The sequence below is a fragment of the Amblyomma americanum genome, chromosome 8 (genome assembly GCF_052857255.1).
Source record: "Amblyomma americanum isolate KBUSLIRL-KWMA chromosome 8, ASM5285725v1, whole genome shotgun sequence".
NCBI lineage: Eukaryota > Metazoa > Arthropoda > Arachnida > Ixodida > Ixodidae > Amblyomma > Amblyomma americanum.
This window is the reverse complement of record NC_135504.1, coordinates 28,718,378-28,740,504: the sequence shown is the minus strand read 5'-3', so window position 1 is coordinate 28,740,504 and position 22,127 is coordinate 28,718,378. Positions and strand designations below refer to the sequence as shown.

At 48.3% G+C, this 22,127-nt stretch overlaps 1 protein-coding gene across 2 annotated transcripts; it reads left to right on the top strand.

Annotated features, from left to right (window-relative positions):
• Window positions 1–1,089: 1,089 nt before the first annotated feature.
• Window positions 1,090–21,284, top strand: LOC144101231 (dermonecrotic toxin SPH-like). Of its 2 annotated transcripts, XM_077634307.1 has the most exons (5): window positions 1,090–1,387; window positions 2,511–2,642; window positions 8,515–8,634; window positions 14,433–14,670; window positions 21,119–21,284. In XM_077634307.1, the coding sequence occupies exons 1-5, from the start codon at window positions 1,105–1,107 to the stop codon at window positions 21,246–21,248; spliced, it is 903 nt and encodes a 300-aa protein (XP_077490433.1). In that variant the 5' UTR covers window positions 1,090–1,104; the 3' UTR covers window positions 21,249–21,284. The 2 variants fall into 2 exon arrangements, with proteins under 2 accessions (XP_077490433.1, XP_077490434.1); XM_077634308.1 differs by lacking the exon at window positions 2,511–2,642.
• The last annotated feature ends 843 nt before the right edge of the window (window positions 21,285–22,127 follow it).

The following is a 22,127-nucleotide window of genomic DNA, read 5'->3' as shown; positions in this document are numbered from 1 at the left end:
ACTTATTCATAGAAATAAAATTTCCTTCACGAGCGATTTAAGCAGTTTCCATGAAGCATCCCATTCGGGCCAATTATGTGGTGGCAGCCTGCCGGGCTGCACAGAACGAAACGGAGTACGACTTTGCCGTAAAAGTGCAGCCTCGGCAAAGCATTTACGAGAACAGTTCCTTACTATGCCACTCAACTGTTCCCATTTCTTTCCCGAAGCTGAAAGGGTGCCTTGTACGTGGAAGTAATTCTATAAAGCCCAAAGGTTGCTCGATTGGTTCTCTATACGAACTTTCCTGCGGCGAATGCAACGTCGTCTGCAAATGCGGAAGTGGACATTCGAACAGACGTTGCAAGCAACGCCGATAACACGATGTGGATGAAACGCCTTATCAGCGCCTTTTGAACACGTGGACTGTTACTCTTGAGTGATTTTAAAAGAACAATAGGTAACTATGGGTCTGAGAAAACCCATTGTTTTTTATCTCTGTCCTTTTTCGGATTCCTCTCAAACACAAGCGAAACCTCGAAATCTCACTAATATGCTTAGTAGGCTGCCTCAAATGCGCATGCGCTTCACGCTTCGCTTCCTTTTATAAGCAGAGGCATCTGTCACAACCGTTGCCCCTTTGACGCTGAAGTCCGCAGATTCGTTGCCGCGACGCACAGCGGCAGTGGAATTCTTGAGTGATGCTGCCGAACTATAAGACAGCGCTAGTAGTGGCTGCGCTTAGTGTACTCCTGCGGCTTCCGTCTTTCGTAAGTAAATTTCCGTGTTGAGCTGTACGTCTCTTTTTCCGTAGCAGAGATAAGCGTGCAGCCATTTTTTTCTTGCCGTCCATTCAATGATGCTGTGTGGTGCATAGCATTGTTGGAAAGAGTTTCAAGAGTGATGTAATCTCTTCCTAGCATCGGACAGAGCATGTAATCTCGAAGTGGTAGTCGCTTTGACTCTCATGTTGTTCAGATTGAAATGAACAGTCATAGAAACCAAGGAATGTGTAGGTGGTGATCGTCAGCTTTTCGAAAGGTTTTGATTGAAGACAGTAATAAGTTGTTTACCACTTAAGCTGTTAGGTTTGGAGTCTGTCTTTGCCTGATCTGTGATTTTAGCATGTTGATTTATGCCTTCTTCGTGACCCGCTGCTTATTGCCCAAGGTGAGCACGTCCAGACTGAGGCCCGTCTACATCATCGGGCACATGGTGAATTCCATAAGCGAGATAGATGCGGCGATGAAGCAAGGAGCAAACTCCATCGAGTCCGACGTCGCCTTTGACAAAAATGGCAACGCGACCTGGTTCTACCACGGAACACCCTGCGACTGCTTCCGGACTTGCACGAGTTGGGAAAATGTGCCGACTTTTCTACAGTACATCCGTCAGTCAACGCACCCCAGTAAGAGAATTCAGCACATATAAGGTTATGAGAAAAAAACATGTGCAAGCATGGTCCAACGCCCTAGGTTTGCTAAAGGGGCAAACATTGGTCAAATGTGAGATGCCGGCGGCAGAATAATGCAGAAATCTTGCATGTGTATCGGAATAAGCCGATTCTTCCGATTTTGTGCATTGTAGGACGTACGCACGAAAACTGCTGGTATCTTTAGGGTGACCGACCTCCAGAAAACACTTTTGATAAAATTTACTGTTATGTGGCGTAAGCGGCCCAATTCTTGAGACAGATTGCTTAGCGTTTCTTTCAGAGGTTTTCTCAGTTTTTTTTTCGGTGCTGGAGGTTGATTCATCGAAGCAGTTCTAGAAAATGGTCAGCTCATTGCTCCCGCCAGCTGAAAATTCAGGCGATAATGTTACATATCCTCCAGGACAGCGTTCGTAATCTTATTCACAAGATAGATTTGTTTATTTATTTCAGCCCCCTGTGCTTCTACAAAATGTTTTATGTGCAGCGATTAGTTAAAGAGTTCATGAGTAATGCAGACACTGCAGAAGTATAAAACTGCACAGCCAGGGCAAAAACGAATAACCGATTTCTCTTGCTTGATATTCCCGTGGGTCTGAAGCCGACATTCAAGAAATTATTTATGAGGCGCTCACCGGGAAATACCTATAAGTGAGGTATTTGTGTCTAAAGGTCTTATTATTATGTCAAGTAGATAGACCAATTTTTGAACGCCGGCGTAGCTGTCGGTCCTGGTTACTAGGAAAAGGCCCTCTTGAAAGGATACGATACACCTAGGACAGTCAATAACAGAGAATAATAATAACTGTGCAATCCACACGAGTAAATCAGTACAGAATAAAACGGAATTGCAGCAGTTGACCAAGTAGGCCACAAGCTACAAGAACCTATATTTTTTATTGAACATTTTTTGATATCGTTATGAAGAGTCATTCAAAAAAGTGGCGCCCATCTTGTCACTGCCGCTGCCAAGCTGGCTTGATTCTCGAAAGCAACGTATGTAGAATCGTGTTCATCTTTGATGAAGAAAAAAATAGAAAATTGGAACACAATTCTAACTCCTTAAGCCTCGTTCTAAACTGCAGTTCGTGTGTTGCAGATAGAGGCAAACACAGGGAGAAGCTTTTGATGTTATTCCTGGATCTCAAGGTTCAGAAACTCGACAACAAGAAAAAATACTGGGCAGGCACCGACGTTGCCACGAAGCTTTTGCAGCACCTTTGGCAAGGAGGTAACACTAGTGGAATATCTATGCATTGAAGTGATCACGGAGTATGATGTAGTCCTGTTACGTTTTGCATTATTTTTTTTTTCAAATTCAAGATTCACTGCATCATAGGGAACCTTATCGAGGATGAACAAGGTAGCCATCAGTGTCATCATGGGGCATTGCAGATCACATACACATTCAACTGTTTATCAGTCGTAATGTTACAATAAGTTCTGGGAACTGGTTCGTTATGAGTATGTACCGTTTGTGTCAACAGTTTACGATAAGTGGTTATATGCAAGAAAAAAAAAACCGACATCGCGATCATGATGTCAAAGGAGAGAGAGAGCAGTGACAGCAGTAGCTTTAACCGTTGATCACTATTTGTATATATTTACCTTCCCGACAGTTTCTACTCTAAGCCGATGCTTCAAGCTCGCTACCGTATATTTCCGGAGTTTGAAGGTTAACGGAGGTAAATGGCGCTTTTGGAAGGTTGAGTTGGCTGGACAGGTGTGTCGAAGGTTGACCTGAGTGAGTGTCAGCCCATTAGCTAGGCGGATGGGGTGGGAAGGTGACTGGTTGGCGCTGCTTTTAAAGGGAAGCTGTCTTTGCCACAGTGTCTTAGAGTATGTCAGCAGGCACACAGTCGCATTAAAAAAATTGATTTTCCCGTCACTTTTTCACTCCGCCGCTCCATGGGTGCCTAGCGAATGGCCGTCTTGTGAAGGGTGATGATGGGTGGCGTGTTGATGTGGGCTATTGGAGGGCGGAGGCTTCACTGTCAGAGGCTTCGCACAGACTAGTGCGCTATTATCGCCAGCGCCGTTAGAACTGTGAGTACAGAAAAAAAATTATAGTTTGGTGCAAACACGAAGGCTAGTTGTCTAAAATAGTTTTTCGGAATAGCGAAGTAACTGAAAACTTCGTTTTTTTACGAAAAAAGACGTCCAGCAAATTATTAGGTTGTGCATTCAGAAGGTCGCACAGTGAGGTGCAAGGCCCCACTTCTTTTCTTGGCTCCATGATTAGGCTGCTCAACGATAGAGCTTTGCTGTCATTTTCGTGTTCCTAGATCAGCAACAGGTGAATTGATCATCAAGTTGCGATGCAGTACATTGCTTGCAATAGAGAATGAAGGGGCACACACAAGCATAGTAGTAAGTTATTGGTAGAACTCTGTGAACAACCGAGTTATTTTAAATATAGACCGTAAATGCTTTTGCCAAACCAAGTGGCAGTTCCGAAATAAGCATAGTCGACAACTGACTATTGTTTCATGTAAAAATAAATTCAAGCAAGCCTGCAACATTGGCAATCGATGAAGACGCTAATGCTATTTTCCGCCTGTTTACAGGAGGTATTCTGAGGCTTGGGTTTCAAGCAGTTGGGGATAAGAGTTAATAAAGAACACCTTAGTAATCTGCGGTTTGCTGTTGACATTGCCTTGCTAAGACACTCAGGAGATGAACTGCAAAGCATGGCCAATGAGTTAGACAGGGAGCGCAGTACTCTTGGTGCAAAAATTAATATGCAGGAAATTAAAGTAATGCTCAAGGGCCTCGGTAGAGAACAGCTGTTTACAATTGTTAGCGAGGTGCTGTAAATGGTAAGGAAACGCGTCTACTTAGGAAAAGTGGCGACCACGGATGCTGATCACGAGAGTGAAATAATTAGAAGAATAAGAATAGAGTGGAGCGCATTTGGCATGTTCTCTCAGATCATGAATGACAGTTTACCAATATCCCTTAAAAGAAAAGCACGCAGAAAGAAGCACGTGTATTTTACCGGTGCCTCATCACCTCATTTTACCTCATGGTCGTTAAGGAAATCCATGATCAAGATCACTTCGTGGGAACAGTGCTGTAGAAGTACGAAGGTCATAGGATAGGTATGGTCATTGACGGTCACTCGCGTAGTGCATCGTCCGGCTGGCATAATATGGTGGCCCCCTGCGTCGTAGAATTCTGGGCCGACCCAAGTGGTGGTGACTTTCCTCAGCTGTGCGGTGAATTTTCCACTCATCACTGAATAATCAGCTTCTGTGTCGACGAGAGCGCTACAAGCACTTCCATCGATATCCACTTCCAAGTCGGATGGCCAGCCTCTAGCGTTTTAGGTCGACCTCGAAGTCCGGTCGAGGCTTGGGCGGGTATGTGAATCATGGGAGGGCGTGCCATCGGTGCTTTTCTGAGTGGCGGTGCAACTGCGAAGTCGGATAGTGTCGTGGCTGAGCTCGTGTTTGGATGCGGCGTCTTCAAGCGGCGTGGTCGCTGAAGGATCTTCGTTGTTTCTCAGCAAGCAACAGAACCTCCTCAAGTTGCTTTGTTTATTTCTGCCTATGGAAATAGGGGACCTTTCTCGGACAGCCGCTGCGTAGCTGCGGCCAGATTGTGCAAAACGCGTCGTAGACGGTGACAGGTAGCGGGACAGACTTCTTGACGACACGTACTTCAATCTGCGCAGGTAGTCGTCGATTTCTCATGGTCGCTGGCCAGGGAGCAATCGTGAGACGTCGATGGCTAAACCGCGCAGGCCGATGTGTCTTAACGGGAAGTAACGAAGTATGTGGCCGGCATAACCACAATGGAAGCGTTGGGCGGTTGTCGGGAGTCCTCTAGTCGGGAGTCCTCCAGTCGTCCTCCAATCCTCCAGTCGGGAGTCCTCCATTTCTTATAGCCGTTGCGTCGCTCGTAAGGTGGCGTGCGGGAGATAGGGGGCGTTGTATTTGAAGAGCTGGCTCCCGTCGAAGAGGGCTTGAAGTGTCTCGTCTGGGCGCGGGACTGCGTCGTGCGGTGGTGTAGGTGATGGCTTCAGCTTCCGTTGGTGTCGGCAGTAACGGGAAGCCAAGCGCATGTTGTACTTCTTCAAGCATGATGGCCGCGAGCGACGTCACCTGAGGCTGCTGCTTTGAAGATGGCAGCAGTCGACGCAGTTCTTCCCGAACAATTTTGCGTATTTGATCCCGCAGGTTTTCCAAGCTTGAAGGTGTAAAGACCTAACTTCATGGGCCCTTTTCGGCGCGCGTCCTGCGCACTTTGGCGCCCACGCGCCGTCCAGAGGAAGTCTGCGCATGCGCGACGCGTCGGCCACCGCCGAGCGCGTTCATGACGCTATGATTCGACAGTGCCAGATATTCGGCGCGCAGCAGACGTGATATTTCCGGTGCGCCAGCATCGACCAGTCAGAGGGCGTTTTGCTTCTGTGTCTTCTGGAGCTGGTATTCCAAGCAACCTGCAGCCCGTGACCGGGCGCGTACTCGCGCCATGCTCTTGGAGTTGGGTTCGTTGCGCGTCGTTGCGCGGCGCTCAGCGCGCAGGCGCGCACGCCGTACTACATGCGTACGTCTCAGAAGTGTCTATAGAGTCGGGCCGTCATTTCTGAGGAACTTGCCGACAGCACTTGAAGTGATTGGTTGTACTGACACGTCCGGGCACTAAGGGTCTTCTCGGCGGTAGAAACTTCTTTGACGAATTCGGCGACGGTTTTTGGAGGATTTTGGATCATGCTGGCGGACAGTTTCTCCTGTACGCCACGCATCAGAAAGGTGAGCTTATATTCTTCAGTCATGTACGGGTTGGCGCGCTTGAACAGGCGTTTTTTCATTTCTCTCACATGCGCAGTTTCATTTTGCGTGTTGAATTGGGGACTGCAGCAGAACATCCGCTCCTTCTTTCCATACGACGCTAGTGAACGAACCACGTTGTGGCAGGGCCGTCCAATGCAGAGTAAAGGTTACGAGGCTTGGCGCTGTCGTCCCAGGCGTTCAGCGCCGCTTCAGGTCGCAAAGTCCAGTCAGTATTCTACATCTTCGTGCTGTTGTACATGGAAAGTCGGTGGCTCATAAGTCTGGCGAAGCATTGTGCACCAGGGTCCATCTTGGGGCATAGCAGGATTGCAGGTCAGCATCGCCACCAGTTGTGACGTAGTGGTGACGGCAGTCAGGTGAGTTCAAGTTATTTGGGCTTAATGACTCGGCGACGGCTCAGCAGCAAGCGTGCTCGGCAGACGCGGAACACAATGCCCTCCGCTCTCGGCCGTGCACAATTTAAAGTTGACAACGAAATTTCGAGATGCGGCGTACAAACCACAACACTGTGGAACAACTCAGAATCATTTCAGGCAAGGTGCGATCCTTCGAGATAATTCTGGTAGCGTCTTGCATCACGAATAAAGCGATAAATACACGTGCCGGCGCGTTAAGCACGAACAAATAAACCTTACAAATCTTCGCGGAAATAAGCTTTGTTCGCTGGTATAAAGCTGAATGGAGAGTACAGCACATGCTTTGGGTTTCGTTCTTCACTTTTTTCAAGCTGTTTCGATTAGCAGTTCGACAGCCAGGACTTTTAAGCACTTGTACAGAAAGGGCACAAAATCACATTTGGCTAAAAGGAATGGAAAATAATACGTAAGTTTATAGGAAACTAGAATTCAAACGTAAGATACGCAGGGTCGAATGAAAGATGATGTGAACTAGATAATTTTAATGCAGAAAAAAAGGAAACTCTAGGCCTCTACAAGAACTAAAAAGCGATAGCAACAAGGTATCTTCTTATGATAATCCAAGAGGCAGCGCTCTAGTATTGGAGCTCATGAAGGTCAGCACAAATGAAAGAAAGCGTAGATACAGAAAGAAATATGATCGAGACGAAGAGAAATGGGCAGTTTGTGGCAAAATTGGAGGAATAGTTGAGCATATTTTGCTTTAAAGTAGCAGTATCAATCCAAGCGTCGACGCAGCCGCAATCAGTACCGCCAGAGCCCGGAGATGCGACATTTATTAGTCGGTTATTGGTGGTTTAAAAGCGTGACAATGAGCTAAAGACAGAAAGAAAGCTTAACAGGCCTAGCACTTCAAAAACACCCTTCAGTGCATAGAACTCCATTTCTTAGACTTTCTCTTCTTCTCGTTCTGTGTTCTCTTCATCTTATTTTGTTTTGGGTCTATTCGCCTTATATTCTTGCTGAAATTTCTTGGCTTGCATTGGATGTTGCTTAGGCATGCCCTACTGGGCGCCGATCCGTTCGAACACCAAGCACCAAGGCAGGCGAAGCCACCGACAAATGCACAGGTCCTTAGTCACGATTTTGGCTGGGCTCAGATAAATGGCTCTGCGCTGCAAATACTCAAAATGCCTCGCGCGCTTACCCTTACCACCACTTAGGTCCACCGCGGTGGCTCAGAGGTTATAGCACTCGGCTGCTGACCCGAAAGACACGGGTTCGATCCCGCCCTCGGTGGTCCAGTTTCGATGGAGGTGAAATTCTAGAGGCCCGTGTGCTGTGCGATGTCAGTGCACGTTAAAGAACATCATTAGGTGGTTGAAATTTCCGGAGCCCTTCACTACGGCGTCCCTCATAGCCTGAGTTGCTTTGGGACGTTAAACCCCCCGTACACCAAACTAAACCTCAACACCACATCGTTTCAAAGGGCACTCCTAACGTCCGTGCATCGGTCCATCCATCCCCAGCACATGTCGTAAAATTTTGCTGCCATTTGTAACCTGCAAAGAGAGGTCATCGACAATGGTCGTTTGTATGTAGCCTTCACAGTGATCTCTCTCAGGAAAAGGGTAGAAGGTTTGAAGACAAAGGGGTTAAGCCGGTCGGGAACCATGCTTACTTCCTAAAGCTTTCAGGAATTCAGCATCAAAGAAAAGAAGAAGCGGCTCCGAATCCAGTTCCCCGCATTATGTTCAGCCTCTAAACACGACCATACGACTTTCGTAAATGAGCAGATGACCATTTCACCTATCTCTCATGGTCATCAATTGCTGCGACTCAGCGGCATAACTGGCTATGCTCGCAATGGTCTTGCTCGCCGCACCAATTTATTAGTATTTATTCAGCGAATCAATCCGCTCTTACACTTATGAATTTCCAACTGCAGTGCCTCCAACACAGGCAATGAACGTCCTGGTGTCAGTTCCCAGTTACCGCGACAAGGATGTGCTTCGGGGAGCGATTGATACCATCAAGCGCCACGCACCGGCCATGCTTGCGAAAACAGGTGACCTTCCAGGAATGCAAATTTGCTTTTCAATTTTTAACCCTGCAGCTGTGCTGATGTTTTACGCTGTATAATGGCATGCATGCATGTCGTATATGGCATATTGACATATATATTGCATACATGGATTTCATATTTTAAGCGGAGCCTTGCGAATAGGTTGTTGGTCCATTGAAGCCTTCCGATCCTGTGCCATCCTTCATGAGGCCAACAATTTTCACAATGACCTGGGCACGCCAGTGAAAATAAGATGTGGCCATTGGCCAGCTTTAAGGCGAAAGCCTTAAATGGCTCATCGTTGTCCGTCCGTCCGTCCGGCCACGAAATCTGTCACACTGTGACGTCATCAATGACATAGTTTGCTATAACCCATATGACTTATAAAATAGCGCAACAGCAGACAAGTACATGAAAGAACACACACGAGCGCTCGTGTGTGTTCTTTCATGTCCTTGTCTGCTGTTGCGCTATGTTATACGTCATGCACTACCAACAAGCCCAAGCTGCCGTATTATTGGAAAACGCATAAACTCTTAGCAATTACTAAGTAATGGGTGAGTAGTAATTAGGCATTAATAATTAATAGTAAACGAAATAGGAAAAAAAAACAGAGTGCAAAAGGAAAAATAAAAAACAAACACAAAATTAAAAAAGTAAAAAAACAAGAAATGCATAGATAATTGAAAACAAAGAAACAAAGGCAAAGAAATAAAAGTTAAAAAGAAAACCAAAACAACAAAATGAACAAAAGATTAAAAGAAATAAAATAGTTAAAAATAAAATACAAAAATACAAATAAAAACAAAAGGAGATAAAAGAAAAACAAATTGAAAAGGGGTTTATTATATTTATTTATTTAACAATACTGTTAACCCTCAAGCGAGGGTCCTTACAGGGAGGGTATGAACACTTCGTAGAAAATAGAATTATTCACAATCACTAAATACATCAGCAGAAGACAGTACATTCTTTCAAGCATCAAATAGCACTTTCAAGCAGATGGTCATCCAGAGATCGCTCAAATTCATGCAGATCATTCTGTTCTACAACACTCATTGGCAAGTCATTCCACATTTCAATTACATGGGGGAAGAAGGAATTTCTGAAAGCTTCACTATGGGCGTAGTACGGCTGAATTATCCAACTATGATTTGTTCTAGAACTCCGTTTGCCTGGCGCTTGTATGTATGTTTCCTTTTGAATGTTTACCTGTCCTTGGAGATTTAAATTTTGTGTTATTGTCATTCCTAGATACTTAAACTGAGTTACGTTTACCAAACACTTGTCACCAATGAAATATGGGAACGAAAGAAAAGATTTCTTCGTAGTAATGTGCATGTACGTTGATTTCGAATAATTTATTTCCATGTTCCATTTTTTGCACCATTCGCTTAATGCCTGTAAAGAGTTGTTAATTCTAAGCTGGTCTTCCGTGTTTCTAACTGTGGAATAAATTAAACAGTCATCTGCGAATAGCTTCAGTCGTACATTTGGTTCCATGACAGCAGAGATATCATTAATATACACCAGAAATAACAACGGTTCCAGAACAGAACCCTGTGGAACTCCTGAAAGAACTGCTAGTGAGGCGGACACATGACCATCCATTTTGACCACCTGGTTACGATTTCCTAAGTACGCTTTAATCCATTTTACAATATTCATATTAATTCCAGCTCTTTCCAGTTTAAAAACAAATTTATTGTGTGGCACCTTATCAAAAGCTTTGGCAAAATCTACAGCGATTATGTCAATTTGCTGCTTCGCATCAATCATCATTGCCAAATCGTGAATTGTCTCTACAAGTTGTGTAGTGGTGGAAAGGCCTGCTCGGAATCCGTGTTGGTGGGGGTAAAGTAAACAGCTTGTTTCTAGGTAATGAAAGATATGCTTCGCTATAATATGTTCCATAAGTTTACAAGAAATCGATGTAGGAGATATTGGGCGGTAGTTATTTACAAGAGTTCGGTTGCCTCCTTTAAACACCGGAATTACTAGTGCATTGCGCCAATCTTGTGGTACACAATGGGTGTGCAAGGATTTTTGAAAAATAAGTTTAAGGTATCGTGAGGCCCACTCGGCATATCTTCGGAGAAACTGGGTTGGTATGTTGTCTGGTCCATTGGCCTTTTAATATCCAAATTGAGGAGCTGCTGAAATACGCCCTCCTGCGAAATTATGACGTCATTCATTCGGCTAGGCAACAAGCGTTCTGAACTAAGGTCTATGTCATCTTTGGTTGCGGTGAATACGGACTGGAAAAGTGATTAAAATGATCTACTATATGCTCCTTTTTTATCAGTACCTGATTTTCGTGCTTAATCTCCTGTATTCTCTCCTTCCTAGCACTAAAGTATCGCCAGAACTTTTGCGGTGACGTTTTGAGGAAGCAGCTAAGCGTTTCATCAAAAAACTTTTTTTTAGCTTCTTTCAGCGCCTGCTTCAGCTGAGCACGAAGTCGCAGAACATGAATACGTTTATTTTTCTTTTTACGTAGTCTTTTTATTTTACGTTTCATATGAATTATGTCCCTGGTGATCCAGGGGCTTCGGTGCTTCGTCTTTTTAACACGAGTTGGGATGTACCTGTCAACGCAGTGTTGTATAATTTTCTTAAATTGCTGCCACAACTCTTCTGCTGTTTTGGAATCATAATCAATTTCAAAATCATCAAAGGCAGATTCCAGGTAGCCAAGAATGGAGGTGTCGTCCGCACGCTCATAATCCTTAACGCGCACAGGGATATAAGGCTTTGAACACTCGCTGACTCTAAGCGGTAAGGAAACAATAATCATATTGTGGTCAGAGATACCATCTTCAACGTTAACGGTGTGTTCTTTAGTGTTCTTTAGTGTGTTCTTTAATAGCCCTGAGAGAACCAGGCACTGAACGGGGTTCTTCTAGGCGTCGGCGACTATTCTAGAGCCAGCCAGCAGCGTGCGCTCAGCGATAGCACTGCCGCTACCGCGTTGACACACCTTCGTCGTTACAAAAGAAATAAACAAAAATTGAAGAAAAAATGAAATTTAATACAACCAAAAAAATGCAATACCTACAGGCGCCGTGGAAAGAAACCCGTGTTCTAGAAAATTCCACGCTTTCGCATTTCTGCACGTAAGCAGGCTTAAGTCTCCTCAGAATTTTTCTTGTCACCAAAGAGGAACAGTACATCGCTTAGCTCATCCTTATTACATATGCCAAGTAGAAAGGCCAATCACGAAATGCGTCACAAGACGACGATCGCATAAACCGGATGCTTTGCTCGGAGTCTGCCTCTGTTATTTCCCGCACGAATACGAGAGCGAGGAATTGAACGAGGACAAATGAAGTGTTCCACAAAAATGCTCCTCTACCCTTAAATAACTGAACTATAGTAGTAAATATAAACTGCTGAGTAAGGCTGTACGCTTGTTGGGCATTTCGAACGCAGCACCATGAAGAACAAGGAGCGACGACAAAAAATACGTAAACCCTGAGACCAACGATTACCGTTTCCTTTCGCAGGCAGCCAGAACACAATGTTGCTCTCCAAACAGGGACATGTTGACGCTCGATTAATGTGATTAGGGCGATAGTAACTACACCCTTGAGGTCCACAGACGAATTTTGCTCTCCTATAAAATTATTGCAAACGGCCGAATCTCAGGTGATTAAGTCAAAAAGATTTTCCCACAATTTCTCTGTAAGCAGGTCTTATTTGTAGGCGCGAATTTGGGCGCTTCGTGCCCATGTGAGAGATGTACGCAATCTTCGTATCACAATGTGATATATAGGGAATAGTGAGCAAGAGGCCATCCTACTACGGACCACACGGCCGGGTCTCTTGAGGATTACAAGATTAAATGCGAGTTTATGGACTGCATTCTCTCCGACATTTGGTGGGCGACGGAAGGCTTAAGCTCCGTGGCAACCCAGTACTCCACCAGGCGTCATAGCGTACTGAGGGTTCAATGCGAAACTCAAAGTGAGGGCTTCTTCTAGCTCACATGACGCATAACAAAGGAAGGAGGGAGAGAGCAATACTCCCCTGCTTTGGCATGGGGGTCAAGTTTGATCCCATGTACTCTCCTTACTCTTAGTAGAAACGAACTGGAGGGCGCTGGCCAAGTTTATTCCCTGCTACACCTAGGGTCGTGGCTATTTTCGGATTTTTTGGACAACCAAATTGCCCCTGACAAGTGGCCGCGACAAGATGCGGCCGCCATGTACTTTCGCGCCACGGTTCTGCGTAGGCGCGCCGCGTGAATAGAACTATTCTACGCTCTAGGCACGCTGCCGGGTTCCGGTTTGGATCGGCGGTGTCAGGTTTCCAACGCAAAGCTACATGGATACACTACAACCACTTGGCAGCGCAGCGCCTTGCTCCTGTCGGCCCACCTGCAAGGAACAAGTGACATATCACTTGTAGTGAACTGCCTAGGTGGTGGGCCGATGACAAGAGTTGGCCCTCCCAAGGGACCCGCCTCGGTGGCTCAGTGGTTAGGGCGCTCGGCTACTGATCCGGAGTTCCCGAGTTCGAACCCGACGACGGGGGCTGCGTTTTTATGGAGGCGAAACGCTAAGGCGCCCGTGTGCTGTGCGATGTCAGTGCACATTAAAGATCCCCACGTGGTCGAAATCATTCCGGAGCCGTCCACTACGGCACCTCTTTCTTTCCTTCTTCGTTTACTACCTGCTTTATCCCTTCCCTTACGGCGCGGTGCAGGTGTCCAACGATATATTAGACAGATACTGCGCCATTTCCTTTCCACAAACACCAATTATTATTATTATTATTATTATTATTATTATTGCTCCCAAGGGCCATTCGGAGCGAACCGTTGAGCGTAAGCATTGGGAGTAGAGACCAGTGTAACAACTATATGTGTTATAGCGACATCCTCTATGTCGGCACCGGCTCTGTCAGGTTATAGTGTTTAGCCACTCTAGGTACCACATTCAGGGTTCTCCCGGTGGTGACGAGGATATCAGCGGTCACTTCCGCAAGAATGTAACCAGTCCTGTTTTGTCGAAGATGATGTTGCCGCGCCTTGCGCGCGCTTGAGCATTACGTACGAAGGAAATCGTTCATTAAGTGCCACGTAAACACAGCTCTAACGTATCGGGGACAGCATTACCTCTCTTCAAAAAAAAAAAAAAGGACTAGGTGCATAAGCACCAGCGTTGTGCACCATGAGGTTGCACCAGTTCATCGGAGATTCTCTGTGTCTGGGTGATTTACTAATATTTACGTATCTTCTACAAGGCGCACTGATTTTGAGCTTTCACAAGCCTTACGCTCCTGAAGTTGTCATTTTCCAACACGACTATTCTCCCACAATAACAATACCATCGCTCTGTTAGCGCTTCTACTCGCAGGACATGCAAAGGTAATGAGAAGCAATCTCATGCTATTTATCAATACCGTTCTTGTACAGAGAAAGGATACTGACAGGTATATTAGTAAAGAATAGTCTCCGACATGAAGAAATATATTGTGCAGTTGTGCTAGCGCTTGGAAAGTCTGTTTCTTTCGGGACTGCGTGCGTTATACATAGGTTTCTTTTTGTATTTTTTTAGTATTGTTGTTATGAGCTGCGTGCAGTTCACATGATGATGAATCTGTAGAAATGATAGAGCTTTCCCTGCACCTACATCCCCTACCCCCTTCTCTTGCGCAAGCAAACAAATAAATAAATATTGTTATAAGCTACACTGCGTGGGACAGTTGTGGGCTCTCGTGCATTTTGGAAGGTTAATGTAATGCGCTGCTACATTTTCTGGGCGTGTTCTTGAAAGTAACCGATGTTTACATCCCAGGATTTGATATCAGCGACATTGAAGACCTGTCCAAAATCCGAAGTGTTTACCAGGAGCTCGGCATACGGGAGAACCGGTGGCAAGGGGATGGCGCCCAAAACTGCTACTCGTTCCTGCGATCACATAGCAGGATGCGCCGTGTCGTTGCTAACCGCGACTTGAACAGTGCCGACCACTACGTAGACAAGGCTTACCACTGGACTGTCGATATTCCGGACCAGCTCCGGAGGTCACTGAGGTGAGACTGGCACAACGGAGTCTTTGAGAGGGGCAACACATGCTGCATAAGGTGCCACCTCACTGCTCTATGTTTTGTAGAACGTCTACAAATGATCACTCCAGGGACTGTTATAAACTTTTACACCCTCTTGAGCAATCGCTATATTCCTGATATTGCCGCGAATATTTGCAGTGTTTATTCGTTTTTCAAATCTGCCGCGACACCACCTTATCGCTTTGTTTGCGACGCAAGACGCGACTAGATTTATCTCGATTGATCGCAGCCAGGCAAAGCTGATTCTACGTTGTTCCGGAATGTTCTAGTAACTTTGCGCCCTTTATCTCGAATGTTCGCTATCAGCTTTAAATTGAGCACGGCCGACAGCGGCGGGCATTCTGTTCGACGACCGCCGAGCACGCTTGTCGCTTCGCCGCCGCCGAGTGATTCAGTCCATTTTGGGTGCAAGTCAGCCCAATAAACAGTTCTTTTAGAAGACCGTTTCGTCCGTCTTCATCGCTGCTTCGACTGCCATCACCACTACGTGACATCTGGTGGAGGTGCTGGGTAGCCTTCCATGTTCCGGACGCCCCCTTCAAGTCGTGAAGCCAGCCCTGAGCGCTTCGCACCCGAGGACGAGCCAGCAGCTCAGCGAGCCAGCCGACGTCTCCAGGGAGAGGAGCCTGAGTTCGGGAAACTGCCGGACCGCACCAGACAACGAAAAGACGCTGCTACCAGCACTGCAACCTCGCCGAAGATGTCGACACCGATCATACTGCAGCAGCCGCGGGTGCCGCCAACTTTCAATGGATCCCTAGGCGAAGACCCTGAAGAATGGTTGGATCAATTTGAGCGCGTGGCGTCATTCAACAAGTGGGATGATGCGGCAAAAATTGGACACGTGTTCTTCTTATTGGATGGCTCTGCACGCACGTGGTACGAAAACTACGAGTCGTCCCTTACGACATGGGAGCTATTCAAGAGAGAACTATTGAAGGTATTCACCAGTGTCGTGAGGAAAGAAAGAGCCGAACGACTCCTCGAGTCCAGGATCCAGCTTCCGAATGAGCCCGTCCGCAGTTACGTCGAGGAGATGAAGCGCCTATTACGCCGCGCCGATCCCGGGATGACCGAGGAAAAGAAAGTTCAGTTTTTAATGCGCGGCGTAAAAGAACAACTCTTTGCAAGCCTCGTCCGCCAGCCGCCAAAAACAGTCGAGGAGTTTATGCAAGAAGCCTGCACGATTGAGAAGACCCTCGACGTTCGAGCTCGGCAGTACAATCGCCCTTCCTCTGCCTGTGCAATCCGTTCGGACACGCCGGCCACCACCAGCGACAGCTTGCGGGAAGTTATCCGCGAAATCGTCCGAGAAGAGCTACGCCGATTACTGCCATCCTCCCCGCAGCCACAAGCAGCGACTCTGATGGACGTGGTACGGGAAGAAGTGCAACAGGCACTTGGCACCCCGACGGCCGCAGAACCCCAGGCCATGACCTACGCCGCTGCAGTAAGGACTGCCCAGCCCCAACGACAACCCCCACGTCCTCCCCGAGATGAGCCACTTGTTCCACAACGCCGCCTTCCAGCCCCCGCCCGCCCAGCCTATGACCGACGCTCAAGCCCCAGGAAATGCGACGCCTGGAGGACTTCCGACAACCGGCCGTTGTGCTTCCATTGCGGTCAGGCCGGCCATATTCTTCGTCACTGCCCGTACCGACGTATCGGTCTTCGAGGATTTGCCGTTAACGCCCCACGACCACGCTTCGGACAACGTCCGCACGAAATCGACGAGTACCTGCGTCGAGAAGAGTACACGCCGAACCGCTTTTCGCGCTCACCATCGCCGTCAACCTCGCGCTTTGCGTCGCCACGCCGCAGCTACGCAGCCGCAGTACGAGGAAGGTCGCCCAGCCCCCGTAGGGGAAACTAAAGGCAGCAACCTCTGGAGGTGAGGTTGCTCACGAGCTAAACGCCGAAGATCCTCCACCGACCACGCCCCATGAAGACGCTGCACCCGCGACGCCGCATGAAGAACCGGGACTCGCTGCACCGACGCCGCACACAATGAGAACCTCGACCACGACGCAAGCTACCTTGAAATCGACGCCGCCACAAAGAGGAGCTTCGACCACACGCCCAACCCGTGACTCGCATACGCGACGAAGCCGTGACCCGACGCCGAGAGCGACATGCAATGCAAGAGCCAGGACCTCCGACCTAGAAGTGACTATCGACGGCCGGAAAGTTACCGCTCTAGTCGACACAGGAGCCGATTACTCGGTGATGAATGGAACATTCGCTGCGCAGCTCAGAAAAGTCACAACGGCTTGGGACGGCCCACAAATTCGCACCGCTGGGGGCCACCTCATTACGCCATCAGGACAATGCACAGCGCGAGTGACTGTCAAAGGACATACCTATCCTGCGACCTTTGTTGTGCTACCGCAATGCTCCCGCGAAGTGATCTTGGGTATGGATTTCCTTAATGAGCATCAGGCGATCATCGACCTGCGATCCAAGCTGATCACACTTTCGACGGACGAAGCCATCGCTTCGATGAAAACTCGGGAAAATCACGTTGCCCTAAGTGTCCTGGAGGAAGAAGTGAGCGTCCCACCCCGTTCAAGCGTTATCGTGACCGTAGGCGCCACGAAAGCCATAAACACTGAAGCCATCATCGAGGGGAACATGCAGTTGCTACTAGACCGAGGAATCAGCATCGCAAGAGGCATCGCACATTTCCGCAATGGCCAGGCCGAAGTACTGCTGACTAACTTCAGCGAAGAATACCGGCATATTAACAGAGGAACGACGATTGCTTTCTACGACGAAATATCTGACGTACGAGATTCCTTCGCCCTCTCCGACCCCTCCGCAGAAGATCCGCCTGACCATGAGAACTCGCCCACTTTCGACATCAACCCAGCCCTGCACCGGAACAGACAAGACCAGATCCGCAATCTGCTTCAAAACTACAGTGAGTGCTTTTCGACATCGCCGAAGGTGCGACAGACGCCAATTGCCAAGCATCGCATTATAACGGATCAACACGTCCGACCTCTCCGTCAAAGCCCCTACCGTGTTTCTCCGCGAGAACGACAAGCCATCCGGGACCAAGTCGAAGAAATGCTTCGCGACGACGTCATCCAGCCTTCAAACAGCCCATGGGCGGCACCGGTTGTTCTAGTGAGAAAGAAAGACGGCGCACTTCGATTCTGCGTGGATTACCGCCGCTTGAACAACATAACGAAGAAGGACGTCTACCCCCTCCCCCGCATCGACGACACACTGGACCGCCTCTGCAACGCCAAATATTTCTCATCGATGGACCTCAAGAGCGGCTACTGGCAAATTGAGGTCGACGAAAGAGATCGCGAGAAGACAGCATTCATAACTCCGGATGGGCTGTTTGAGTTCAAGGTGCTGCCATTTGGTCTCTGTTCCGCACCAGCGACGTTTCAGCGAGTAATGGATACAGTGCCGGCAGGCCTGAAGTGGCAGATTTGTCTGGTATATTTAGATGACGTCGTTGTCTTCGCCTCGAACTTTGAAGAGCACCTCAAAAGACTTCGAACAGTACTAGACGCAATCAAATCGTCTGGCCTAACCTTGAAAGCAGAGAAATGCCACTTTGCCTACGAAGAGCTGCTGTTTCTAGGCCACATCGTTAGCAAGGAAGGAGTACGCCCAGACCCGCAGAAAACAGCCGCTATTGAACAGTTTCAACCGCCGGCCGATAAGAAAGCAGTGCGCAGATTTCTCGGACTATGCGCATATTACCGACGATTTGTGAAAAACTTTTCGCGCATCGCCGAGCCCCTGACCCAACTGACGAAGGCAGACGTGCCGTTTAAATGGGAAGCGCCGCAAGCAGAAGCCTTCAAGGAACTTCAGCGTCGTTTACAGTCCCCACCGATCCTTGCGCATTTTGATGAAAACGCCGATACTGAAGTTCATACCGACGCAAGCAGCGTGGGACTAGGCGCCGTTCTCGTTCAAAAAAGTGACGGGCGGGAGAAGGTCCTCGCATACGCTAGCCGTTCCCTTTCCAAGGCCGAGGCTAACTATTCGACCACTGAGAAGGCGTGCCTTGCCATCATCTGGGCTACGTCGAAATTCCGCCCCTACCTCTACGGACGGCCGTTCAAGGTGGTCAGCGACCACCACGCGCTCTGCTGGCTTGCCAATTTGAAGGATCCCTCTGGCCGACTCGCTCGATGGAGTCTGCGTCTCCAGGAGTTTGACGTCACCGTCGTTTACAAGTCCGGACGCAAACACACTGACGCCGATTGCCTCTCACGAACCCCTGTCGATGCACCGCCGCTGGACGACGATGACGACGCCTTCCTGGGACCCATCAGCGCAAGCTCTTTTGCTCAGCAGCAACGCTCGGACCCCAACCTAAAAGGCCTCATCGAGTACCTGGAAGGCGAGGTTTCTTCACCCCCCGCTTCATTCAAGCGAGGACTGTCTTCTTTCTGTGTGCAGAATGAGGTCCTTGTGAAGAAGAACTTTACAGCGAACAAAACAGCCTACCTCCTTGTTGTACCTACTTGTCTCCGCGAAGAAGTTCTACAGGCTTCACACGACGAGCCGACAGCTGGACATCTCGGGTTTACTCGCACCCTCCGCCGCATTCAAGACAAGTATTACTGGCCCCGACTGTCTGCCGATGTCGCACACTATGTGAAAACATGCCGAGATTGTCAGCGACGAAAGACTCCTCCCACACGACCAGCAGGATTTCTGAACCCCATTGAACCTCCCTCAAGACCTTTTCAGCAGATTGGCATGGACTTGCTTGGCCCTTTTCCAACGTCAACATCTGGAAATAAGTGGATCATCATAGCGACCGACTACCTGACCCGCTACGCCGAGGCGAAAGCCCTACCGAACGGAACAGCAGCAGAAGTGGCCAAATTTTTCGTGGAGTGCATTCTTCTTCGACACGGCGCCCCCGATGTGCTCATCACGGACAGAGGAACAGCATTTACGGCGGAACTCACGCAAGCCATCCTGCGCTACAGGCAAACCAGCCACCGGAGGACAACTGCATACCATCCGCAGACCAACGGACTGACCGAGCGCCTGAACAAAACCATCGCCGATATGCTCGCTATGTATGTCGATGCCGAACATAAAATCTGGGATGTCATCCTGCCTTACGTCGTCTTCGATTACAACACCGCAGTTCAGGAGACCACCCAGATGACGCCTTTTAGGCTCGTCCATGGCAGGGATGCCACGACCACGCTAGACGCCATGCTGCCCAACGTTACAGAAGAAGAGAACGTCGACGTTGCCGCCTACCTTCAACGCGCAGAAGACGCTCGAAGGCTTGCCCGATTACGGATCAAAGATCAGCAGCGGTCCGACGCCAGACGCTACAACCTACGAAGACGCAACGCGGAATACAAGCCAGGAGACCAAGTCTGGGTGTGGACGCCCATTCGCCGCCGTGGATTGAGTGAAAAGCTTTTGCGCCGCTATTTCGGCCCGTACAAGGTTCTTCGTCGGCTGGGTGAACTGGATTATGAAGTCATCCCTGACGCAATGACTGCATCCCAGCGACGCCGCGTACGACCAGAAGTTGTCCATGTAGTCCGTCTGAAGCCGTATTATGCGCGCTAAAGGCCGCTGCATTTCCATGCTCTATTTTCGCAAGATCCGTTTTTTTTTTCCTTACTAGTCGCATTATTTGTTTTAATGCATCGGGTCGATGCTTCTTTGAGAGGGGAGTAATGCCGCGAATATTTGCAGTGTTTATTCGTTTTTCAAATCTGCCGCGACACCACCTTATCGCTTTGTTTGCGACGCAAGACGCGACTAGATTTATCTCGATTGATCGCAGCCAGGCAAAGCTGATTCTACGTTGTTCCGGAATGTTCTAGTAACTTTGCGCCCTTTATCTCGAATGTTCGCTATCAGCTTTAAATTGAGCACGGCCGACAGCGGCGGGCATTCTGTTCGACGACCGCCGAGCACGCTTGTCGCTTCGCCGCCGCCGAGTGATTCAGTCCATTTTGGGTGCAAGTCAGCCCAATAAACAGTTCTTTTAGAAGACCGTTTCGTCCGTCTTCATCGCTGCTTCGACTGCCGTCACCACTACGTGACAATATGCTTTCTGTACCATCACTTTTTTTTGCCTTATTTCTCATAGTGTATCTAGCTAGCTAGGCAGACGCTGAACTTGAACCCCATAATTTCCTTTTCTTAGCTTTCCTCTTGTCTTCTTGGGCAAAAATTTCATCACAAATAACTCTTTTTGGGGAAAGATGCCGTCTGGTTCTTTAGTACCTCTAAGAACCAACATGCGAAAATCGATTTCTACAGTTTTTTTTATTGGAAAGCAAATCTCTCAAGTGATCTGTGCGTGCTTCGACGACTTTACGAATTAAGGGACGTGTTAACCAATTATGCAGCATAGCTTTGTCTTTTCAATTGTTTTCCACGTTTCATGCTCCTGCAGGATAGGCGTAGACGGCATCATTACGAACAAACCTGAACGCCTGGCCCGCATCGTGAAGGAAGGCGAGTTCACAAGCAAACTTCGACGTGCCACCATTGACGACAACCCTTGGACTCGTTTCCACGCCTGACCTCCTGGTTCAGCGTGAATAAAATGCAATTGTCAGTTCAGAGCCGCGTGTGTGCGCGTGTGTCTCATCCTGCTGTTCGTCCCTTCTAGAGCAGTTCTGGGAAATGCAGAACCATCTGTAGTCCAACAAGCCACTTAAGTGCGCACAGACTGTTCTTTTTATTCGGTTGTGGAGGCAAAACGGTAAGGCGCCCGTGTGCTGTGCGATGCCAGTGCACGTTAAAGATCCCCAGATGGTCGAAATTATTTGCGCTCTAATCTTGCGCTCTAATCTTGCGTGATCGGATTCGCAGAAAGCCCTCGCTGGCAGCCGACCACGTGGGCGGCCTTACTTCGAAGTACTTGGAAGCATCTGTACTTGGAAGTAGAAATTGTCAGGGACCCGTCCCACCATCCGTTGCTCGTGTCGAACCGGCGCAACACCTGATCGCTGGAAGCTGGGCGCTGAAACAGAAACGCGGCTTCACGTATCCTTTGGAGGCAGCTTGTTACAAATGCTGCATCTATCCTCCTAATTTGGCCAAGCCTAATAGCATCCCATCCCAAGCCGTCGCGGTGGCTGAGTGGTTATGGCGCTCGGCTGCCGGCCCGAAAGATGCGGGTTCGATCCCGGCCGCGGCGGTCGAATTTCGATGGAGGCAAAAATCTAGAGGCCCTAGTGCTGTGTGATGTCAGTGCACGTTAAAGAAATCCCGGTGGTCGAAATTTCCGAAGCCCTTCACTACGGCGTCTCTCAAGCCTGAGTTGCTTGGGTTGTTAAACCCCCATAAACTAAACTAAACTAATAGCATCCCAATTATTACCGGCTAGTTTTACAAAAATCTCTAGTAGGCTGGCCCAGCTAAATATGGTCCCAGGGCTAAAATTTGACAGTTTCAGT

What these genes read in the sequence shown, in the direction of transcription:
- LOC144101231 (XM_077634307.1), top strand. Translation starts at nt 1,105, where the DNA reads ATGTTGATTTATGCCTTCTTCGTGACCCGCTGCTTATTGCCCAAGGTG. An exon ending in GCAGCACCTTTGGCAAGGAG is followed by an intron (nt 2,643 to 8,514) that starts GTAACACTAGTG and finishes TTCCAACTGCAG; the next exon opens with TGCCTCCAACACAGGCAATG. An exon ending in CAGCTCCGGAGGTCACTGAG is followed by an intron (nt 14,671 to 21,118) that starts GTGAGACTGGCA and finishes ATGCTCCTGCAG; the next exon opens with GATAGGCGTAGACGGCATCA.